This window comes from Crocuta crocuta, unplaced genomic scaffold (genome assembly GCF_008692635.1).
Source record: "Crocuta crocuta isolate KB4526 unplaced genomic scaffold, BGI_CrCroc_1.0 scaffold140, whole genome shotgun sequence".
NCBI classification, from domain to species: Eukaryota; Metazoa; Chordata; class Mammalia; order Carnivora; family Hyaenidae; genus Crocuta; species Crocuta crocuta.
This window is the reverse complement of record NW_027527775.1, coordinates 9381778-9407123: the sequence shown is the minus strand read 5'-3', so window position 1 is coordinate 9407123 and position 25346 is coordinate 9381778. Positions and strand designations below refer to the sequence as shown.

The following is a 25346-nucleotide window of genomic DNA, read 5'->3' as shown; positions in this document are numbered from 1 at the left end:
TGTGTGTGTGTGTGTGTGTGTGTGTGTGTGTGTGTGTGTTAGGGTTGTTACTCTGTATTGTAGACGTTCTGCAGAATCCCTAGCTGTCGTAGATGTCAGTAACACCCTTTCCCCACAGTGTGACAACCAAAAATGTGCCCAAATATTACCAGATGTTCCCCCAGGAGGCAAAACTAGCTGGGTTGAGAATTCTATTGAAGGTACGGTTTATGTTTATAAAATAGACAACAGTTAATTAAGATACATTGTCTTCAAGCTTCTTTTCATGAATTCTTTCATTTAACACATTCACTGATACAAGGGACGTCAAAGTGAATAAGGTTTCTGTTTGTGAGCTCACCTAAGGCTGAGGGAAGATTGGCATGGGAACTCACAGTAGCTGTGGCATACTGTCATTATGATGTTCGTAAAGTGCTGTAGAGACACGGGGAATGTCATCCACTGACCATTAGGGGTGGGACACTGTTGTTTTAGTTGAAATTGTCAGTTATGGCATAAATTAAAAAAAAAAAACCTGAGTCTTTGCTAATGGTATAAACAGAGAAGGCCTGAAGATTGATGCATATCTTAATATTTATCTTTCTCACTCTTTTTTCATATATTACTCAAAATGGTTTATCCTCATTGTATTGAAGAAGATTTTTGTTTTAGCCCAGTAGGTGGCAGTCTTAGCTAGAGATAAAATCTTGAATGATGAAGGTTTCAGTCATGCTTAAGATTCACCCTTCATTTTATCTGTAAATAGAAGCAGATGTCCTAAAATGAGAAGTAGCAAACAAGTAAGGAGAGAGTTTATTTGTGGTAATTAAAAAAATCAAATAGGTAAGTGAACGCAGCGTAGCTGAACTTAGGCATATGCCTTATTTCACAAAGGCATTTTCTTTATATAAGGATTCTATTCATTTAGAGGCAATATAAATGCTCTAATTTATTAAAATTAAATGGTTAAGAGCACGGTTTGAGTAGTTAACCTGTCAGTTTGTATCTTAGCTTTGCTCCTTGTTAGCTTAGACAAGATACTTCTGAGATTCCTCATCTATGAAACAAGAGTAATGGTATCTATCTTGTGGTCCTTATGTGAATTAAGTGAGTTAATATGAAAGTTCTTAGAGCTTGGAACAGAGCCTGGCATGTAGTAAGAATAGTAGTAACAGTAATATTAGGTATTATCAGTAGAATTGGAAATACCAGATAGTACCAGAATCGTACCTGGTTATTTATTCCCATTTCCTTAGCTATCTGGCTAATTGACTAAGTGGATTTGTTACCTAGCAAAGACCCAAAGTCATCTTAGCAGTTTAAGGCCACATTTGTGCTGATCTTTTGCAGAAACATAATGTTAGTTGGTGTTCCTTGTGAGAAGTTCAGTGACACACTGATTTTTCTTTCATTGCTGCTGTCTTATTCTTTTCTGCCTGGAAGCTTAAACAGTTTAAACTTTATCCTTACAATATAAGACTTCTCACAGGAACTCCTCTTCCTGGGGCTCTGGTGCTGTTTTAGTTCATTATTTTGTAATGGCTCTACCGTATTCCATTTTATGGAATGTGCTTTAAAATAGTTCTTCTGATGCTTTCCAGGTGGAAATTTAATTTTAGTTTTCCTATATGCTGTTATAAATAATGTTTAAAACTTACACATAAGTATATTTGCACTTGTCTAATTATTTCCATATTGTAGTTTCTTTAAATAGAATTGTGAGATCCGAAGGTAAGGCATATTTAAAAATTTTCCTTTTCTTTTAAAAAATTTTTTTAAATGTTTATTTGAGAGAGAGAAAGAGAAAATGAGAATGAGTCGGGGAGGGGCAGAAAGAGGGAGCTGCAGAATCCTAAAGCAGGCTCCAGGCTGACAGCACAGAGCCCGAAGCAGAACTCTAACCCACCAACTGTGAGATCGTGACCTGAGCCAAAGTCGGACACTCAGTTGACTGAGCCACCTAGGTGCCCCTAAAAATTTTTCAATACCTTGTCTAATACCTTCTGTAAAGTTTGCGCTAATATTTTGGAACCAAATTACCCCTTCATAGCAGCATATGAAAAAATATCCATTTCTTTACCCTCACTAGTACCAGATGTTTTTAGTTGACTTTGCCAGGCTCGTAGAAAATAAAGATTATCTTGAATTTGTATTTTTCTTGCAATGACTTTATAAAATTAAAGAAAAACAGATTATTTCTCTTTGTACCTCTGTCAACTGTACATTTTCTGTCCCCCCCGTACATTAAAATGTAATTAAATTTGGGATCCTGTGAAATCCTGCCTCTCAAATTTGGCCCCGCTTTCCAGTGTTCATCTTAAGTATTTGTGCAGCTGTGGTACATTTATGTAGTACATGTAATACTTAAATACTGCAACAGCACAAAGCTAAGGAAAGGCAGGGATTAATGTAGAAATGTTTTATTGAAAAATAACAAAGCCATTGAAGAGTTTTTTTTATTCAGGGATTTTCCTCTGAAAATAGCTCAAGCAACACTTTTTTAGCAAAAGAAGTAGTTAGATTTTGTCTTAATGTACTTTCAATTCCATTGTGCCATTAAAATTTATATTTATTGTGTATTCTTTTTGGTGGTATATTAATATACATATTCGCTTTCTAGACCATTGCTATCACTTTTAATAGGTATTATTACCTGTGTAATTGTTCCGAAGAGGCCTGAAGTATATAAGCTCTGTACAGATCACGTAGAAAGTCACAGTAATTTCAGCCTTTCAAAGAACTGAACCTTTACAATGCTAGTAACATAGATGCTTGGTAAAAAGTGCATTGACTGAAGTTTACCATTGAGTAAAAGATTTTTCTCATCTATACTTTTTTTCTATTTTTTTTCTTCTGCAAAAGAAAAGCCTACAGTTTGTTATACATTTATATCCTGTAGTACTTACCCTAAATAAATGCATACAGTTTTTACATGTTGATAGAGTGTAACAAGTGATGGGTTAAAATGCCTGAACTACTTTGAGGGTGGCATACTTCCTTTAGCAGTTGTGGTAAATTAGACATATATAATTCTGGTTTGGTATAGGTTTTAAAACAGTATTGTATGCTTTCTTGGAATTAAAGTGATGTTTTCATTGCTGACTCAGAAGTCTGACCTGCTATTTTCTCTCACCTAAGTCTGTAGCAAGCAGAGCTAGTTGCATTAATCACATTGTTCTTTAGCCAGAAAAGTAGATAGTTGGGAACTTCTGGCTTCCACTTAAAGTGGAGAAAGCTGGTCAGAGCATCGTTCCACCCCTGTAGCAATAATAATAAACCCTAGATAGCTGCAGAGTTATAGTCTTCTTGAATCCATCTGAAAGCTGGGCTTCCAGGGCAACCACTTAACCTGAAATCTCAGGAAAGATGGGCACCTCCGAGAAAAGAAGGGATGCAAACACTTGTTTACCTGGGGCAGACAGAATGAACACGAATCAGAAGAATTCAGTTAAACATTTTAATGAATTGCTACAGGCTTGAATTGGACTAGTAGGAAGATACAGAATCCTTGGGGGCTATGAACACATAGGAATTCACAGCTCCTTGCAGGCTCTTCCACAGACTTTACTGGATGCTTACAAAAATGATCGAGGCTAGAGCTAGGTACCACCCTCATTGGGCAGGCCTGGAGGAGAGGAACGGTAGATGGTTCAGGAAAGATATGAAGCCCTGAGCCCTTCTTCCTGCCTCTCTACTATGAGACCAAAGCCTTAAACTGTGGTTTGAATGGAGCAGAAAGAAAACCTTCCATTCCTAGGGAACGGGCAGGAATATATGCTGGGCCCAGAACTTTAGCAGAGGGGGTTGGGCAGGAACATTGAGAAGGCCACATGCCAGATACCCAGAACAGTACTTGGCCACAATGAAGGCTTAGTCAGAATTTCAGAGAGCTCCCACCCCATACCAGGCTAAGAGATGTAGAGTAATGGTTAACAGTGGAGTTCTCTGAGAGTTGCAAGAGCTTGGAGGCAGACAGGCCATAATGAGATGCAGCCTAAACAGAAGACATAAAACAACAGGTTGAGTAGACACTGAGAAAAACTTTGGCAAACAAGCTGCTAGCCTAGATACAAGGTGTGGCTTGAACAGTTTGAAGTCTGTGGTGCATTATAGGTATCGAAAGCAGATTCCAAACCAAGTTCATGTTCTCACAATAGAATGACTCTACCTTGACATATTAGAGGCCTAGCAGAAGGAAAGTCAAAGTCATAGCCAGACACAAAAACTATTTATCTCATTCTCAGCTGTCCTACAGAAGATATTCTGTATCCTTTTTCTAAATAACGTATAAGTATGTGTGTACAAGGAGGGCAATACAGTATTGAAACCAGGGAGTTAACAAACTTCTTACTGCACAAGCACTGGAAACTGTTAACATGGAGTTTAAGATAACTCTGATTTATACGTTAAGGCCCCTGGTTTCGAAAAGGCAGGCAATGTGTATGATCAGGTAGGATATTGGGGCATCTGGGTGGCTCAGTCAGTTAAGTGTCCAACTTTGGTTCAGGTCATGATCTTGTCCATGAGTTCAAGGCCTGCATCGGACTCTGTGCTGACAGCTCAGAGCCTGGAACCTGATTCAGATTCTGTGTCTCCCTCTCTCTCTGACCCTCCCCCACTCATGCTCTGTTTGTCTGCATCTCTGAAAAATGAATAAACGTTAAAAAAATAAACTGATCTTTTAAAAATTAAAAAAAAAACTCATCTGGTAGGATATTTCAAAGAGAGACATTATGGGGCGCCTTGGTGGTTCAGTCGGTTAAGCTTCCGACTTTGGCTCAGGTCATGATTTCACGGTTCGTGGGTTAGAGTCCCAGGTCGGGCTCTGTGCTGACAGCTAGCTCAGAGCCTGGAGCCTGTTTCAGATTCTGTATCCCCCTCTCTTTCTGACTCTCCCCTGCTCATGCTGTATCTCTCTCTCTCTCTCGCTCTCTCAGAAATAAATAAAACATTAAAAAAAGAGACATTATAAGAAAATCAAATGAAAAGTTTAGAAGGGAAAAACACAGTAATAGACAAAAGAATGCCTTCAATGAGCTCATCAGTAAACTTGGCATAACCAGAGAAAGAATCTGTAAATTCGAACATAGGCCTGTATGGAGTATCTAAACTAAAATACAAAGAGAAAACTGAAAAAAATAGAACATCCATTAGCTATGACATAATATCAAGTGTTCTGAATGTGTAATTCAAATCTGAGAAGGAGAATAGGAAAAAGAAATAATGGCCAAGGATTTTGAAAAACAAATGATAGACACCAAACCAAAAATTGAAGAAGCTCAGAGAATATAAAGCAAGATAATCCCCCAAAACAAATGACAGAAAAACAGCCAGGCATTTATATTCTATTTGCTGAAAGTTGAAGATGATGACAAAATACTGAAGGGAATTAGAGGAGGAAACTCTCTACAGAGGAAAGAATTGTTGTTTGAATCTATGGAAACCAAAAGACAATGCAGTGACATCTCTAAAGAATCAAAAGGGAAGCCGTTTTCAACCTAGAATTCTGTACCCAGCAAAGAAGTCTTTTATTATTTATTTATTGAAAAAAAAATTTTTACTGCTCTGTTTATTTTTGAGAGAGACCTAGTTCGTGCAAGTGGGGGAGGAGCATACAGAGAAGGAAACACAGAATCTAAAGTAGGCTCTAGGCTCTGAGCTGTCAGCACAGAGTCCAACGCAGGGTTCGAACTCATGAACTATGAGGTCATGACCTGAACTGAAGTCTGATGCTTAACCGACTGAGCCACCCAGGCGCCCCCAAAACAGTCTTTTAAAAATGAAGGAGAACTGGTCTTTCAGAGTAATATTTTCTCAGTATCACAGAAACTGAGATAAGTCATTGTTATTAGACCTGCATTACCAGATAATTCTGGTAAGGAAATTACTTTTAAGTTACATTTAAAAATGTAGTAAAAATTCATTCTTGGGATGCCTGGGTGGCTCAGTCAGTTAAGTGTCCAACTGCAGCTTAGGTCACGATCTCATAGTTGGAGAGTTCAAGCCCCACGTTGGGTTCAATGCTGACAGCTCAGAGCCTGGAACCTACTTCGGATTCAGTGTCTCCCTCTCTCTCTGCCCGTTCCCCGCTTGTATACTCTCTTTCTCTCAAAAATAAACATTAAAAAAATTAGTAATTGCTTTGAAAGATAGCTGATTATAAAGCAAAAGTAATAGAAATCTATTTATAGCAAATTTAAAAGTAAAATGTATGACAGTTCAAAGGTCAGAGAGAAGGATACTATTATAACATCTTTACATTACATGTGAACTGGTATAATTTACTTGGAGCTACACTCGAATTAATTAGACATTTATTATAAACCCCAGGACAACCACTAAAACCACTGTTTTCAAAAAAGAAGTAACCACAGTTAAAAATACTGTATTGTACATTTGAAAGTTAACACAGTAGATCTTAAAAGTTGTCATCACAAGGGAAAAAATTGTAATTGTGTGGTGATGGGTGTTTAATTACTGTGGAAATCGTTTTCCACCTGTCAAATCATCATGTTCTATATCTAAACTTAATACCTTTTTAAGTGTCAGTTAAGTACTCAATAAAAAATGCATAAATAAGGTGCCAATAGTAGATATAAAATGTTATCAGAAAAAATACATTCAGGCAATCTACATGAACACAGAAACAAAAGGAAAAGCACAAGGAGTGTATGGAACAAATAGAAACAGATGATATTTTATTCCAACCATATTAATAATTATGTTAAATGTAAATCATGTAAACATAATGAAGACAGATTTTCATCTGTTTAAACATCTAACATACTTTTCACTGTTAAATTATTTAAACATAATAATTAAGGCAGGTGTAAATTGTCTAAACATGATAATTAAGACAGATTTTGAGACACAAAAGAGAGACCCTGGTATATGCTATCTATAAGAAACTCCCTTTAGATATGAAGACATGGATTAAAAGTAAAAGGAGTTACTGGTGCAGCCACCGTGGAAGACAGTATGGATGTTCCTCAGAAAGTTAAAAATAGAACTGTCCTACCATTCAGTTGCACTACTGGGTATTTACCCAAAGAATACAAGCACTAACTCAGAAGAGTACCTGCACCCCTGTGTTTATAGCAGCATTATTTACAACAGCCAAGATCTGGAAGCAGCCCAAGTGTCCACTGATTGATGAATGGATAAAGAAGATGTGGTATAACCCGGGCAGCTCTAGCCCAGGGTGGCCCGTGGGCGGCTGGGCTGGCCACAGCTCCAGTTTCTGGCCAGCGGGTGGCCGCTGACCATGCAGGGCAAGCACCAGCTCTTCCAGGAACTTGAAGTTGGCTATTACAGAAAATATTCCCTATTTGGCTTCAATGTTGTGTTTTGGGTGCTGGGATCCCTGTTCCTGGCCATTGGCCTGTGGGCCTTGGGTGAGAAGGACGTTCTCTCCAGCATCTCCGGACTGACAGATCCGGGAGTCCTCCACCCCACGTGGCTGTTTGTAGTGGTTGGAGGTGTCCTGTTGGCACTGGACTTTGCCGGCTGCATTGAGTCTCTCTGGGAGAATACTTTCCCACTCAAGGTTTTCGCTGTGTTTCTCAGCCTCATCTTCTTCCTGGAGCTGGCAGCAGGGATGCTAGCCTTCATATTCAACAACTGGATTTTAGACCAGCTCATTTTCTTCCATCAACAACAATGTCAAGGCCTGTCAGGATGACACTGACCTCCAGAACCTCATCAGCTTTGCTCAGGAATATTGGTTTTGCTGCGAGGCCTGAGGGCCTAATAGTTGTATCTATTTCAGCTGCACCGACCTGAACCTGTGCCGGGAGCACTGTGAGGTCCCCTTCTCCTGCTTTGTCAGGGACCCAGCAGATGTCCTCAGCACCCAGTGAGACCGTGATAGTTGGCTCAGACCAGGGCTGGAGCAGCGGGACTCCATCTACACCAAAGGCTGCGTGGGCCAGTTTGAGAAGTGGCTGCAGGACATCCTGATAGTTGTGGCTGGGGTCTCTGTGGGCATTGCCCTCCTCCAGATCTCTGGTATCTTCCTGGCCCAGAATGGAGGGACATTAAGACAGCAAAGGCCAACTGGTGAGGCTGCTACACTGGGCATGGCCATGCTACTGGCCTACCCAGGGACCACCCCCCTTCCCCTGCCACTGAGCCCATGATGGGCAAGGCTGCAGGTGTTTTTGCTTGGATCTGAGCTTCATGTGGAGCTTGCGTGTGGGTGCACTGTGTGCTCATGAAGGAAGCTGTGTACCTCTGCCTGGGCTGCCTGTCCTGTAGGTGGCTGTGTCTGTGTGAATGTGCACAGGGAGCCACCATCTGGACTGGTGTTGGGTGTTGGGTTCATGAGGAGACTAGGAATGGCACAGCTTAAGAGGGTGCAGGCCAGGTGGGGTGGGAGGGGTCTGCCATGTCCTGACGCAGGCTGGGACACACTTCTCTGCATATGACTTTGTGCGGCAGGCTTATGGCCTGCTGTTGCCTGGAACAAGCCTCTCACAGCTCAGAGCTGTCTTCTTATTAGCTGTGACCTTGTCCCTGCCAGGAGTCCACATTGGCCTCAGTGTCTCAGACTCCAAAATGTGTCCAAGAATTTTCTCTCCCTTGCTTGCCTCTCATCAAGCCAACATGATGATGGCTACAATGACCACAGACGACTCAAACGAAACCTTGAACCACCCCCTCCCTAAGATGTTATCCATATATGTGTGTGTCTCACGCATGCAATATGAAATATTATTCAGCCATAAGAAAGAATGAAATCTTTTTAACAACCTGGATGGAGCTAGAGAGTATAATGCTAAGCTACATAAGTCAAAGAAAAACAAATGCCGTATGATTTCACTTGTGGAATTTAAGAAACAAGCAAAGGGGGGAAAAGGCAAATTAAGAAACAACAGTTATAGACAAGAAACTGATGTTTACCAGAGGGAGGTAGGGTGGTGGGATGGCTTGAGTAGGCGATGAGGATTAAGGAGTGCGTGTGTCATGGTAACTACCAGGTGATGTATGGAATTGTTGAATCACTATATCATTTCCCTGAAACTAATATAACACTGCATGTTAAAATAAATTCGTGAGGCATCTGAGTGGCTCACTTGGTTAAGCATCTAACTCTTGATTTTGGCAGGTCATAATCTTGCAGTTGTGTGATCGAGCCCTGCACTGGGCTCCATGCTGTGTGGAGCCTGCTGGGGATTCTGTCTCTGCCAGTCCCCCAGTCATGAAGCTGCGCTCGCTCTCTCTCTCTCTCTCTCTCTCTCTCAAAAATAAACTTAACAACAGCTTGTACTCATAAAATTCTCTCTCCCTTGAAAAACAGGTAAAAGGATCTAAAATGATAGCCCATGCAAATACTAATCAAAGGAATGCTAGAATCAAAGTACACTTGAGAGCAAATTACCACAGATAAAGAGGAATATTATGTAATGATTAAGGATTTAATTCTCCAAGAATTAAGTCCTAAATATGTAAATAACAACAGAGCTTCCAAACACATGCGGTATGAATAGATACAAGTGAAAGGAGGAAGACAAATTCAGTTAAGATGGAAGTCTACAACACTTCTCAGTAATTAAACAAGTAGATGGCAAATTAGTATCGATATGAAAGTCTTAACACTATCAACCAACTTGACCTAACTGACATTTATAGAACAGACTAGCCAATAAACGGTAGAATACTTTTCAGTGCATTTGGGATATTCACCAAAACAGATGGTATTCTGAGCCACAAAACCTTAATTAATATAAAAGAATTGAAAGCATACAAAGGATGTGCTTGGACCATTATGGAATTATATTGGAAATAAGAGATCTATTTGGAAACTCCAAACTATTTGGACATTAAATAACATGTTTAAATAATTCATGGTTCAAGGAGGAAATCACAAGGGAAGTGAAAAAAATATGTTGAATTAAATGAAAGCAAAGCACACATATCAAAAATCTGGGATGCAGCTACTGCAGTGGTTAAAAGGAAATATAAAGCCTTAAGTGCTTACATTAAAAAAAATATATTACTTTTGAAGTGCCTGGATGGCTCAGTCAGTTGAGCATCCAACTCTTGGTTTTGGCTCACGTTATGATCTTGTAGTTCATGGGTTCGAGCCCCGTGTCAGGCTCTACAGCTCGCAGCGCAGAGGCTGCCTGGGATTCTCTTTCTGTCCCTCCCCCACTCGCACTCTCTCTCTCTCAAAATAAATTAAAAAAAATATATTACTTTGTATGGATATACCACATTCATTTATCCTTTCCTCAGCTGATGGAGATTTCAATTGTTTCTGCTTTTTGGCTTTTATGAATAATGCTACTATGAACATTTTTTTAAAATGTTTTCATTAGAGAGAGAGACAGTGTGAGCAGGGGAGGGTCAGAGAGAGAGAGAGGGAGATACAGAATCTGAAACAGGCTGCAGGTGCTGAGCTGGCAGTCAGCACAGAGCCTGATGCGGGGCTCAAACCCATGAACCGTGAGATCATGACCTGAGCCAAAGTCGGACGCTTAACTAACTGAGCCACCCAGGTGCCCCTCTACTGTGAACATTTGTGTGCAGGTTTTTGTGTGGACATGTTTTAATTTCTCTTAGATCTACACCTAGGAGTGGGATGTGGTAATTCTTTAACTTTTTGAGGAATTGCCAAGCTGCTTTTGCAGATTTGGCTGCGTCATTTTACATTCACGCTGGTGCTGTTTGGGGGTTCCAGCTTCTCCACATCTGTGCCAACACTGATTCTTTTTTTTTTTTTCTTGCCACGAGATGTGTTTTATTTTCATTAACCATACAAATAATTTGCTATAATATCCCAGGGCAAACCGGATATTGGCAGTCCGATTGTGGCGGGGGGGGGTCCCCTCAGAGACCCGCAGGCTGGTGGTGTCGGCACAGAGTGCCTGGGTTCACAGTGCAGCTTGTCGCTCGTGTCCATCTTGCAGGTGGCTCTTCTTCCTCCACATCACGACTAGGGTGTCTCGAAGATGACGGGGGTTGGGGGATCCTTTAGGTTCTTAGGAAATTTCACTCCACTTCTCCTGCTCAATGGTCTCTTTGGTCGGCAGGGTGTTCTCCTGCGTCTCCGTTTTCTTCAGCTTGGCCTTGTCAAAGCTGGCGATTTCCCCCATGTCTGGCTTGTCTGCCATTTTCTTACAGCGATTCGTGGAGTTCCGCTTCGAGCCGGACAACTGGTGCTCCCACTCGCGTCGCTGCAGCAAGAGACCCCAACACTGATTCTAACCGTCTTTCTGATGGGAAACGAATGGTATCTTATTGGTTTTTATTTGCATTTCCCTAGTGGCTAATGGTGTTGAGCATCTTTTCATGCACTTAATGGTCACTTGTGTATTTCCTTTTGAGAAATGTTTATTCAAATTCTTTGTCCATTTTAAAAATTAGGTGTGTGTTGTTGTTTTTTCTTTTATGGAGCTCTTTATTCTGGATACAAGGCTCTAATAAGATACATGCTTTCTGAATATTTTCTTCCATTTTGTGGGTTGTCTTTTTCACTTCCTTGATAGGGTCCTTTGAGGTTTAAAAGTTTTTAATTTGTATGAAGTGGAGTTCATCTGTTGGTCTTTTGTTTGTGCTTTTGGCATCCTATCCAAGATAACACTTCCTAATCACAACGATGTATTCTCCGGTTTTTTTCTTCTAAGGGTTATGGTTTTAACTCTTACATTTCGATCTTGGATCATTTTGAATTAATTTTTGCATAACGTGTATTCTGATTCCAAAGATACTCTTTGGGAAGTTAAAATGTTTATTACTATATTGTAATGTATATTATGGTAAGACTCGGCTATCCTACTCTTAGATTTTTACCCAAATTCACTCAAAGTCCATACACATTTATAAATATCAACTCTACTCTTAGGTGCCAAAACCTGGACATAACTCAGATGGCCATTAACTTCCCCTTAATTGCCCCCAAGTGTGATACATCCTTGCAGTGGAATATAGCTCAGCAACAGAAAGGAAGAAAGGTACATGCCCAGCAGCGTGGTTAAATCTCAGTGTCATGCTTAGTGAAGGACGTCAGAATTCAAAAGGCTACATATTGTGTTCTCTTTATATGACACATTTGTGATATTCTTGGGAAATAAAACTGTAGGAACAGATAATACCATGGTTGCCAGAGGCTTAAGGTGGGTAGAGGGGTTGACTTTGGAGCATGGGGTGTGTTTTGCGCTCATGGAATTAATTGTTCCGTGTTGTTTCTGTGATCGTGTTCACATGACTTGTATGTTTGCTAAAACTTGAGGAACTGTACAACAAAATGTGTGAATTTTCTTCTTTACAAATTATACCTTAATAATAAAGAGAAGATTAAAAAGTAGTTATTCAGAAGTATATTTCCCTTTGAGGGTTATGTTTCTCCCATTGCAAAGCAGTTTTCAGAGTTACCTCAGGGCTTCTTTGCTTTGCCTCTTGTGCTGGTGTCACTTTACCCTGAGTAAAAAGTGCCATTGTTCAGGGTTCTATTTCCATAGGATGAGTAAGAACATAAGATATGGCCAAGTTCTTTTTAGCCTTCCCAACCGCAGTCTGCCTTTTCTGCCCAGTTGCCCTGCCACACAAACCATGTGTCTTCTTTACAGATGTCCAACATGTAACGCCATGTTAGTGACAGTACTCAACAAATATTTGTTGTTTGTATAACCTCATCGCTTAAATTATACTTTTAAAAAATGCTGATTTTTGAGAGAAAGCATGCATACGCATGAGAGCAGAAGGAAGGGCAGAGAGAGAGAAAAAGAAAGAGGATCCCAAGCAAGCTCCATGCTATCAATGCAGAGCCCAGTGTGGGGCTTGATCTTACAAACCCTGAGATCATGACCTGAGCCCAGATCAAGAGTCAGACTCTTTGAGCCACACTGGTGCCCCTTAAATTATACTTTTTAAAGAAGAAGAATCTAAAGCCATGTATATTAGTTTTCTGTTGCTGTTATGACAAGTTACCATAAATTTGGTGGCTTAAGACAACACAAAGTTATTCATTTACTTTCTATTCTGGAGGTTTGGAGTCTAAACTACGTCAGCAAGGGCTGACTGTCTTCTGGAGATTGTCAGGGAAAATTTGTTTCTTCACCTTTTCCAACTTGTAGAGGAGCCTGGATTTTTTGTCTCATCACCATCCGTCCCTCTAATTGTCTGCTTCTGCTGTCACATCTCCACTGACTCTCCGTCTTCTCTCTTTCCCTGATATGGATCATTTGATTGCGTTGTGCCCACCCAGATAATCCAGGATAATCTCCCCATTTTAAGATTTTCAATCCTATCTTCAAGGTCCCTTTTCCCATATAAGGTAATATATTCACAGGTTCTGGGGTTTAAGATGTAGACATTTTGAGGGGAACCATTTTTCTGTCACACACGAGAAATCATTTAATGTCAAAAATTTAGGATTAGTACTTTAGGGGATGAGGTGAATTGAGAAATGTCCTTGTATTTGGAGGTGCAAAATGGATAATAATATTTGTGAGGAAAAAGGAAGCATCTTAATAACAAGGAAAATGCAGGAAGACGTAATGCATTGTTATATGAGAATCTGCTCCTTTTTACGATTTTTATTTTTTTATGTGTACTTTTGAGAGGGGAGGGTGAGACAGAGCACGAGCAGGGGTGGGGCAGAGAGAGAGGGTAAACACAGAATCTGAAGCAGCCTTCAGGCTCTGGGCTGTAGGTACACAGCCTGACACGGGGCTTGAACTCACAGACCACGAGATCATGACCTGAGCCGAAGTCAGATGCTCAACTGACTGAGCCACCCGGCTGCCCCTCTGCTCTTTTCTAATGGTAGAGGTACACCTTAACTTGAATACTCTTAGGACCTGTAGCCTAATGTGGATGTAAAAAAAAAAAAGCAGTGTGTATTAATTATAGTATGATCCTTCTTATTCTTATGTTCCCATGTATTTGAAAAAATTATACTAGTGAAATATAAGTATCTCACAGCATATTAAAATTTTTTGTCAAGAAATGTATAGCACAAAAGTGAAAATTCACCAAGCAAACTTTATTCATTCCTCTCCAGGGATATATATTGATTGGTGTGTGTTTTTCCAGACCTTTATGATTCATTTCATATGTGTGTACTTTCTGTTTTTAAATAAATTATTAGAATTTTAGTTTTTTCCTATTTTACGTAAATGAGATCATCCTATATCTACTTGTTAAGCAGTCCTTTTCTTAGGTGTTTTATACTGCTTTCGTTTAGTGGTGTTAGCAGCTAGAAATAAGAGATGATAGATGTCAGTTGATGATGATACCTGTAACAGGTATAGATAGTGCTTTTTTCTTTGCAGGCGATACATATAGTAGCTCATTTAATATCCACAGCTCTGTGAGATAGGTATTATTATCCCTGTTTTGCAGATCAGGAAACTGAGGCAGAGAAGCTAAGTGACTTGCCCCATGTTACATAGTAAATGGAATGACTGGATTCACTTTCAGGCCGTCTGGCTCCCAGGCTGTGTACTGTACAATTCTGCTGATTTTGCATTTCACAGGAAAGGTCTGGGCATAACCCAAATGTGAATGAGTTATTTGGGAATTTAAGTAAAACCTCTTTAATGAGTTTGCTTATTTCCTTCCCTTCTCTGGCATACTTTCTGTTACAAGGTTTTCATTCTTAGAAGTTCAAGTAGGACAGGGATTTCTTCAGTTCAGAGGCTCCAATCTGACTTTATAAATTCTAGCCTGTTTTTTTTTGTTGTTGTTATAAAATTTCTAAATCCATTTCTATTTTATTTACTTTTATAGTTAGAGCATGCCTGACTTTCATGATACTTCGAGGTCCTCTGCTAAAACACATCATCTGCCATTAAATTCAGTATCCCCTAATCATTGGCTCTTATTGAAAAAAATATCCTGACTGAAAAAGAAAACAATGTCCAGGTCTTGGTTTCTTCCTTTTTTTTTTTTTTTTTAAGATTAAAAAAAATGTTTATTTTGAGAGAGAGTGCACATGCACACGTGAGTGGGGGAGTGGCAGAGAGAGAGAGAGAGGGAGAGACAGAGAATCCCAAGCAGGGTCCCCACTTTGAGTACAGAGCCTGATATGGGGCTTGACCCCACGAACCAAGAGAGTATGCTCTGAGCCGAAACCAAGAGTTGTATACTTAACCAGCGAAGCCACATAGACACTTCCTGATCTTGGTTTCTGAACAGCATTCTCCCATAAAAGTAGTCAGGACTCCTTGATGAACTGGTTGATTCCAAGTTTGGGGAAATACAAGATGAACTTGGAACATATTTTGGTACCCGAAAATAAGTGCTCAGCAAAACAAACAAAAGTACCAAAGAATAAAAAGGGAAAAAGCAAGTTAAGAAGATACAGGAACAATCTGAAGGGGCTCTCAGTGACCAAAGCCAGCATGTTTGAACAGCAAAATGATGATAGTAATCAATTGTAATCCATGAAATAAGTATCCACGAGACCATACTGCATCAAATAAACAAACTGAATAAATGGAGAAAGAACAGTTCTTTCTTACAGTAGAATTCTAATAGACACATCTGGAAGGAATGATGGAAATAATTTGCCATTAAGCAAACCCATAAGTAATAATTGTAGGCAGGAGCTGTCTGTGGATGCTAAAGTTAGCAAAAACTATGATGAGAAACAGAATATTTGCTTAGTCTCAGTAGATTTCCCCATAAGGTCCTTATTAATTACAAAAGGAAAAATAATAGCTTCATGGTGGAGAATGCTGAAAGATACCAGCTTAGCCAGTGATCAGTTTATCAGCCTCAGTAATAAGACACTGACATCATGTACGCTTTGCACTGAGAAGGGCATAGCATCATTCCTGTGATAATCTTGCCAGAAGTGCACTACCTCAGTTCAGTCGTGAAGAATATCAGACAACCCCAAGTTGAGGGCCATTCTAAAAAATAACTGACCCAAACTCTGTTAAGAGTCTTTATGACCTCTTAGTCACCCATCTTCAGGTATTTGGTTTCAAAAGTCTCTTCTGTTAAACTTTTATAACTCCTTATCCTCATATAAAGCCTTGATTCCCCATCTCCTTTCTTATTTGTTTTTACAGATAGGGAAAAGAAATGAAGTATACTGAGCTCAGAGGATAAGCAGGAATTTTGAACTATTTCATTGGAGAGAATTGATTTTTGGACTAAAAATGACAACTGCTCTTCTTCCTCAGGAAAGCAGGGAATTCTCAATGACATGGCCCTTCATTTACTAGACTAAGAATAGAACACTACTGCTCTGGTCAGTCTGTGTTCCCAGACCCTTCTGCTACTCACGGTCCAACACTTCAATGTTCTTGTCTTACTTCCTTTGTTGTTGTTGTTTTAAGTAGGCTCCACACCCAGCTTGGAGCCCAAAAGGAGCTCAAATTCACAACCCTGAGATCAAGTTCTGATTGCAAGAGCTGGATGCTTAATGGAACTGAGCCACCCAGGCGCCCCTCACTTCCTTTGTTTGTATAATGAAATCTCAGGTGTGCTAATTTAGACCAGAAGAGATCTATCTAGGCCTGGCTTTCTATCACAGATACTATAGCTTGTAAATATCTGTTGTAAAATAACTACTATCTTGTTGGCAGAGTTTCAGAAACTTTGGAGGAGTGTCACCGTGGATTCAATGGATGAGGAGAAAATTGAAGAATATCTGAAGCGACAGGGTATTTCTTCCATGCAGGAATCTGGACCAAAGAAAGTGGTAAGTAGTCTCCTGGAAAAAAAAAAGCCCTGAAAAACATAATCTTCTGTTCTTTGAACTGTGAGCCTGCTTTCTGTTCTCTCCGAAGAACAGATAATCAGTTCTCCCTTCCAGTTTTTTCTCAGCGTCCTAATCAGTGATCTTAGATGCAAGCCAGATCCTGTCTGGTGTATTAAGGGCCACTGCCCCACCTCTGCCTGGGTGCCGTTACCCAGGCCTATGAGAGCTTTCCTCATTCCCTCTCCAGCCCTCGTCCTAGCAGTGACTACTCTTAGGTCAGGTCATCCTGAATGTTTTCTAGTGCCCAATTGCCCTCGCAGTTTCTAAAAGGAGCCTGCTTCATCATCTTGGCCTTTAAGACCTTAATTGTGCTCCCCTCCCCTTGCTCCATGAGCCCTGTGGTCTTGGCTCGTGGCTCTGCCTTAGCCCTGATCACATATCACATTGAGTTGTCTTTGTTGACTTTCAGGTTCCTTAGGAACCAGATATTATCTTATAGTCCCCTGATCAGAGGAGGGGTTTGTAATTGGAAGACAACTTCGATCCGAATTGCCTTGTACCAGCTAACCAGTTGTCTGTAGTCCAACCACAAATCCAGTCGGGGGAATCGTTCACCACCACCCTCAACTGTAGCTGCTCTGCCACTCCCCTTTCCCTGATGTACCATCAGTCTCTGTAGCCTGCTGTGTGTGTGTGTGTGTGTGTGTGTGTGTGTGTGTGTGTGTGTGAGAGAGAGAGAGAGAAAGAGAGAGAGGAGAGAGAGAGAGAGAGATGCAGTGAGATTTCAGGATTCCTTAAAAGTCAGGATTTACTGCCCAGTGATCTCCATGAATTAGTGTATTGCAGCACTTTGTGAGCTGTTTTTTCCTATCATTGCTTTGTGAGTTTTTTTTTTTAATCGTGTGATTTTAAATTTCAAGTGTACAGAAAAGAATGGAGAATAATATTCAACAAATCTTCGTGTGCTCATCCACTCCCCAATTTTGCTGTATCTCTGTATTTTGCCATATTTCAGATATTTTTTTATTGGATATGCTTTTAAACCTGATGATAGAGATGAAAAACAAAGAGCTTTACGGCCTCTTTTTTATTTTTTTTATTTTTTTTAATTTTTATTTTATTTTATTTTTTTTACAAATAGTTTATTGTCAAATTAGTTTCCACATTAACACTCAGTGCTCATCCCCACAAGTGCCCTCCTCCATGCCCATCCCTCCCTGCCCCCCACATCCATCAGTCCTCAGTTTTTGTCAGCATTCAAGAGTCTCTCATGGTTTGCCTCTCTTTTTTAATTCATTTAGTGCGGAGCATAGTTCTGGGAAGGTGGTCCCGGTGGGCGTGTGCACAGCACTGTCACAGTGCTCCGTTGCACTAGGCGCTGGGGATTGGTATGTGAGGCTGGGCCACTGAGCAGGGAGAAGGTTTCTTTGCTGCTGGTGTAAGAGCATTGTTAGTCAGTCCTCACCATTCTGCCCCTCTGAATATCTGGATGGGTTTTTACTTTTCTTGCAGGCCCCTATTCAGAGAAGGAAAAAGCCTGCTTCACAGAAAAAGCGACGGTTTAAGACCCACAATGAACATCTGGCTGGAGTGCTGAAGGACTACTCGGACATTGCTCCTGGCAAATAGCCAGCAGTTTTATTCGTGAGCAAAGAGTTAAATACAATGTCAAGGTCTTTCTTGTTGATGCTGGGCTCTGAAGACTGTCTTCCCATTCTCCTTAGGACTGAGGAGAGGAGCAGTTCAGTTTACAGAACAAGAGCAAGTCACCAAACTCCAAGCTTTCTTTAATCGAATGGGCTAATGAGATATGTGATATTTGCTGTTAACCCTCTCTTACTTCCGGGGAAAGGCGCTTAGCATGGCATGCAAGTGTCTTTGCTACTTATCTCTATTTCTCAGTGGTTCCTGGTTCCATTTTCCTTCCTTTCTTACTTTAGGACAAGTTTGCCGATAGTCTGGAATGCAGTTTTGTTTATTCCAAAAGGACATATTTATAATAAAATCATTGTAGAAGGAACTCTAAGATATTAGTGGATTCAGTTTGTATTCTTTCTGTTCATGGCAGTGGCAGACGGCAGCTCTGGTCTTTCACTCCCACAGGATGCATGTTTGGGACAGTGTTGGATGCTGTCATCTGTGCTGTGGCGCTGAGCATATGGATTTCACAGTTGGAACACACGGTGTCCCCTTTGTTAGCAAATGTGACAATAAAGATACACTACATGTGATTTTTAAGGTTTTCTTTTAAAAGCCTAAGTCAGTATTGTTTATTTTTTAAAGTTTATTTATTTTGAGAGAGAGCATGCGTGCATGTGTGAAAACGGGGGAGGCAGAGGGAGAAGGAAGGAGCAAATCCCAAGCAGGCTCTGCACTGTCAGCATGGAGCCCGCATAATTCAATATTTAGCTTCTTGGATTTTGCAAGTCATGGGCCCATGCCATCTCCAGCAAAGATGGATCGAGTCTTCTCGCCAGCCCGAACATCATCTTCACCCTGTCCTGACCCTCATAGGATTTGACCGTGACGTTTTTCTGGGGAAGTCTCCCTCTATCTCCCCGTCACTGGCCGAGCTAATGAGAGCCATTATCTAATACGCGGGTTCTTAGCAGTCATGGTGATTGATAGGAAGGAAGTCTGTGTGGTTATTTCAGCCTTCAATGGCAGACTGCCTGTTTTCCTTTCGTCTGCTTGTTACATGGTATGGGGTCCTTTGGGTTGATCCATACAGTCCTCATATCATAAAGTGAAATTGCAGTGGATTATAAAAATAAGGTTCAGTGCTCTCAAAAAAGGTGTGATGGCAAACCCAGAGCAGCAAGTACTCGGTGCAGATGAGCTGTTTTTGCTGTTTTAGTTTTTATCCTATTTCTTATCCATTTACGTAGTTCTCTCATTGCTTACTTCCTTATTGTATCGTGGCCCCAAAAAATGTAAAACTAAGGCTCCCTATGGTAATTTACTTATTTTAAGGTTTACTTTTTTATTTTTGAGAGAGACTGAGAGAAAGAAAGAGCACGTAGGAGGAGGGGAGAGAGAGGGAGAGAGAGAATCCCAAGCAGGCTTTTCATTGTCTGTGCAGAGCCTGACCCTGTGAGATCATGACCTGAGCCGAAATCAAGAATCGGACGTTTAACTGACTGAGCCACCCAGGTGCCCCTCCCCACGCTACTTTAGAACATGGGAAACTCAACATGCCTTTGTATCAGATTTTTTTGTTTTTGTTTTTGGATTTTTTGCTGGTAAGGAGAAACTCTTCAAACTTTTAATGTCTTATGACATAAAACTAATTTTCTTGTAAAAATTCCCAAGCAAGCTTATCTCCAAGTATACCTACTTTTTTGTGGTCTATGTACATCAGTCTGTTTATTTTACAGTTTTATTGAGATGTAACTGACATACAGCATGAGTTTAAGGTGTACAGCATAATGATTTGACTCACATATATTATGAAATAACCACAGTAGATAATATCCACCATCTCATATAGATACAAAAAAATAGAAACAAATTTATTTTCCTTGTGGTGAGAACTCTCTGAATTTACTCTTAATATATGTCATATATACCTTTCATATATACCATGCAGCAGTGTTAACTGTAGTATATTACATGCTGGTACTTACTTACCTTGGAACTGGAAGTTTATACCTTTTGACCAGCTCTGTCCAGTTTCCCCTGCCTGACTTCTGCCTGTGATAACCACAAATCGATATCTTTGCCTTTGAGATTTTATTTTTTGGCTTCACATATAAGTGAGCTCACACAGAATTCACCTTTACCATATTTCACGTAGCATAATGCTGTCAAGGTCCAACCATGTTGTTTTTCAAATGGCAGATTTCATCCTTATTAAGGCTGAATAGTATTCTATTAAAGAACAATATTTCATTCCATTCACATCTTCATTCACTTATCTGTTGATAGAAACTTAAGTTGTTTACATGGAGGTGCAGACAGCTCTTTCACATACTGTTTTTGTTTTGTTTTTACTTTGGATGCATTCCCGGAATTGGGGTTGCTAATTTACATGGTAATTCTATTTTTAATTTTTTGAGGAACCTCCATATTTTGTGGAGTGGCTATACTGGTTTATAGTCTGACCAGCAGTGCACAAGGGATTCCTGTTCATATCCTTGGCAGCATTTGTTGTTTCTTGTCTTTTTGATGCTAGCCATTCTAATAGCATCAGAATACCTCACTGTGGTTTTAATTTCCATTTCCCTAATTACTAGTGATGCTGAGCAGCTTTTCAAGTGCCTGTTGGCCATTTGTGTGTGTGTGCGTGTGCGTGTGTGTGCATATATATTTTTTTTGGTTTTGTTTTGTTTTTTTTCTAGGAGAGAGAGAGAGAGAGAGACAGCATGAGCAGGGGAGGGTCAGAGAGAGAGGGAGACACAGACTCTGAAATAAGCTCCAGACTCCGAGCTGGCAGTCAGCACAGAGCCCGACGTGGGGCTCGAACCCACGAACCGCAAGATCATGACCTGAGCGATAGTCGGACACTCAACCGACTAAGCCACCCAGGCGCCCTTGTATATATATATTTTTAAAAGAATGTGTAAGGTTTTTTTGCCCACTTTTTAGTTGGATTCTTTTTTCTTCTTGTAATTTTTTTAAAAAAATATTTTAAATATTAACCTCTTATCAGATATATGGTTTGCAAATTTTTCCCGATTTGTAGGTTTTTTTCCTTTTGTACATTGTTTCTTTGCTGTGCAGAAGCTTTTTGGTTTCATGTGTATAGTCCCATTTGTTCATTTCTAATTTTGTTGCTTGTATTTGGTATTCAGAAGATCATCGTCAAGACCCATGTCAAGGAGCTTTTTTCCGGTTTTCTTCTAGGAATTGTATGGTTTCCACTCTTACATGTAAGTCTTTAATCCATTTCAGTTAATTTCTAAGAGTCGTATAAGATAGAGGTCTAGTTTCATTCTTTTATGGATGAATGTTCAATTTTTCCAGCACCATTTATTGAAGAGACTCCTTATTGAGTGTTCTTGGCTCCCTTGTCAACTACTAGTTGATACTATTTATTGGTACTAGTTGATACTGTTTTAATTACTATAGCATTATAGTATAGCTTGAAATCAGGAAGTGTGGTGCCTCGGAGTATGTTGTTTCTCAGGATTGCTTTGGCTATTTGGGGTCTTTCATGGTTCCATATAAATTTTAGGAGTGTTTTTTCTACTGCAGTAGAAAATGCCATAGGAATCTTGATAAGGATTGCATTCAGTCTGTATATGCTTTAGGTAATATGGACATTTTAACTATTTATTCTTCCAGTCCATGAACACAGGATACTTTTCCATTTCCACTTATTTTTCTTTAATTTCTTTCATGAATGTCTGGTGGTTTTCAGAGTAGTGATCTTTCACCCCCTTAGTTAACTTTATCCCTAAGTATTTCTTATGTTGTTTTTGATGCTTTTGAAAATTGGATTTTCTTTATTTCTTTTTCAGATAATTTGTTGTTAGTATATAGGAAAGCTGCTGATTTTTGCGTGTTAATTTTGTTTCCTGCAACTTTACTGAATATGTTGATTGGATCCAGCAGTTTTTTGGTGGAGTCTTTAGGATTTTTTCTATTTAAAATCATCATGTCATCTGCAAATAGAAACAGTTTTACCTCCTTTCCAGTTCTGATGGTTTTTATTTCTTTTTCTTGCCTAGTTGCTCTGGCTAGCACTTCCAGTACTATGTTGAATAGGAGTTGTGACCCTCCCCTGCTCATGCTGTCTCTCTCTCTCAGAAATAAATAAAACATTAAAACAATATTTTAAAAAAGTATTTTCCATTTCTTCTAGTTTGTTGGTATACAGTTGTTCCTAAGAGCCTTTTATCCTCTGTATTTCTGTGGTATCAGTTGTAATGTTTCCTTTCTCATTTATAATTGTGTTGATTTGGATCCTCTCTTTTTCTTGGTTTTAGACAAACATTTAGACAAAATGTTTGTCAATTTTATCTTTTCAAAGAATCATCTCTTTGATTAATCTTTTCTATTGTTTATCTGTTCTGTATCCTATTTCTTTTTGCTCTAATCTTTATTATTTCTTTCCTCCTGTTCACTTTCGGCTGAGTTCTTCTTTTCTAGTTCCTTAATGCTTTGGGTTGTTTATTTGAAGTCTTTTTTCTAAAGGTGTTTATTGCTGTGAATTTCCCTTTAAGAACTGCTTTTGCTGCATCGCGTAAGTTTTTTTAGATTGTATTTCCATTTTTGTTTGTCTCAAGATACTTTTTAATTTCCTGTTTAATTCCTTCTTTGATCCCTTGGTTGTTCAGGAGTGCTTAATTTCCATGTATTTATGAATTTTCCAGTTTTTCTTCCTTTATTGAGTTCTAGTTTCATACCATTGTGGTTAGAAAGCATATTTGGCATGATTTCAACCTTGTTAAATGTACGGAGACTTAATTTTTGGCCTACCATATGGGTTATCCTAGAAAATGTTCCATGTGTGCCTGAGAATGTTCTGTATATATTTGTTAGCTCAATTTGGTCTGTAAGTATTATTCAAATCTGTTGTTTCCTGCTGGTTTTCTATCTGGATGGTGCATTCATTGTTGAGTAGGGTATTAAAGCCCCCAGCTACTAATGTATCACTGTTTATTTTTCCTTTTAGCTCTGTTAGGTTTTGCTCTATATATTTAGGTATTCTGATATTGGTGCATAAATATAATTGTCAGATCTTGAAGAATTGACCCTTTTATTAATATATGATGATCTTCTTTCTTTTTTATCATTTAAGAAAATGTTTATNGGGAGACGCAGGATCTGAAGCAGGCTTCGGGCCCCAAGCTGTCAGCACAGAGCCCGATGTGGGCTTGAAGCCATGAGCCGCGAGATCATGACCTGAGCCAGAGCTGGACGTTTAAACTGACTCAGCCACTCAGGCTCCCCATTGGATCTTGTTTTTTAATTTAGTCAGGTGTTGTGTGTGTATCAGTTGCAGAGTTCATTTATGCTTAAAGAAATTATTGATGATAGGTAGAGACTTATAGTTGCTATCTTGTTAAATTTTTTAGATTAATTTTTGTAGTTTTATAGATCCATTATTCCTTGTTTCAAAGTTTATCTGTTTTTGTGTCTTTCTTTTAAAGTTTATTTTTATTTATTTTGAGAGAGAGAGAATGGGAGGGGGAGAGAGGGAGAGAGAATCCTAAGCAGGCTCTGCAGTAATAGCCCTAATCAGTGCAGGGCTTGATTTCACAAACTGGGAGATCATGACCTGAACCAAAATCAGGAGTTGGCCGCTTAACTGACGGAGCCACCCAGGTACCTCTCTGTTTTTGTTTTTTTGATGCCTTATCATATTAGTATGCTTTGACTTCTTTATCATGTTCTTTTGTGTTATTACTATAGGTTTTCCCCTTGTGATTGCCATAAAGTTTATATAAAATATCTTAAAATTATAACACTTTATTTCAACCTGATAACAATTTCGATAGGATTTCTCACCCTTACACTTTTACTTTTCCTCCTGCTCACACTTTATCTTACTGATATTGGAGTGTACGTATTTTTACTATTGTGAAACTAATAGGTGATTGTTATTGTTCTTTTTCCTATTTCTTTTAAACTAGAGTTGTTAAGTGAACTATGAACTGGTTTTATCATGTATCAGAATCTTTGACTATATATTTACCATTACCAGTGAGTTTTACTCTTTCTGTGGTTTTTCAGTGGTAATTAGTGTCTTTTTATTCTCCAAGAACTCCCTTTAGCATTTCTTGTAAGGCAGGTCTAGTGGAGTTTAATTCCTTCGGCTTCTGTTTGTTTGGGAAAGTCTTTATATCTCCATTTCTAAAGGCCAGCTTTTCCAGGTATAGAATTCTTGGTTGACAAGTTTATTTTTCTTTCGACATTTTGAATAGGTCATCCTGTTCTCCCCTGGCCTGAAATGTTTCTGATTAGAAATCCTCCGATGGTCATAGGTGGGTTTCTTTGTATATAATTTCCTTTTCTCTTGCTGCTTTCAAAATTCTGTCTTTGACTTTTGACAATTTTTTTAACGTGTCTTGGTGTATCCCTATTCATGTTCAACTTACTTGGGGTCCTTTGGGCCTCGGGATCTGGATGTAAATTTCTCTTTCAGCTTTGGGAAGCCCTTTGCTGTTATTGCGTTAAATACACACACTCTCTCTTCTCCTTCTGGAATTCCCATAATGTGAATATTGTTTCTTTTGATTGTGTCCAGTAAATTCCATAGGTTTTCTAACTCCTTTTCATTCTTTTTTCTTCTTGCTTCTCTGACTGGATAATTTCTAGTGTCCTTTTCCCCAGTTTGCTGATTCTTCTACAGTGGTGAGTCTGCTTTTGAAATTTAATTAAATTCTTCAGTGCGGTCGCTGTATTTTCAGTTCTAGGATTTTTTTTTTTTAAATGCTTTCTATTTCATTATTGAACTTGTAGTTTTGCTCATTAATTGCTTTTTGACATTGTGGTCTGTGTGTTCTTGTAATTCACTAAATTTCAAAAGGATTATTTTGAATTCTTTGGCAGTGCATAGATCTCCATTTCTCTTAGACTGTATATGTTTCCTTTGGCAGAGAGAGTTTGGTTTCTGGAGGTGTCTGCTAGTAACGTTGTTAGGGAGGTAAGGCTTGCTGTCAGGTCTGTTTCTTGGTGAAGCCACTGCCCAGGCTCTGAGGTCAGGGGTTTTGGGGTGTTACTGGCCGAGAACAGTTGGGTAGGACTGCTGGCTTGGTTCCCT

The 25346-nt window shown here is 39.4% G+C and overlaps 1 protein-coding gene and 2 pseudogenes across 1 annotated transcript in view; 2 read left to right on the top strand and 1 right to left on the bottom strand.

The window, feature by feature from the left end:
* Positions 1 to 18662, top strand: part of GTF2E2 (general transcription factor IIE subunit 2) — a 68372-nt gene extending 49710 nt beyond the window's left edge. Inside the window, exons 6-7 of the mRNA XM_077772981.1 lie at positions 16521 to 16636; positions 18149 to 18662. Coding sequence (XP_077629107.1) covers positions 16521 to 16636; positions 18149 to 18265 — 233 coding nt within the window. The 3' untranslated portion in view covers positions 18266 to 18662. The remainder of the gene's footprint in view (positions 1 to 16520; positions 16637 to 18148) is intronic.
* On the top strand, positions 7244 to 8041 carry LOC144239431 (tetraspanin-17 pseudogene; annotated as a pseudogene).
* LOC144239422 (thymosin beta-10 pseudogene) lies at positions 10801 to 11175 on the bottom strand (annotated as a pseudogene).
* Positions 18663 to 25346: the final 6684 nt, after the last annotated feature.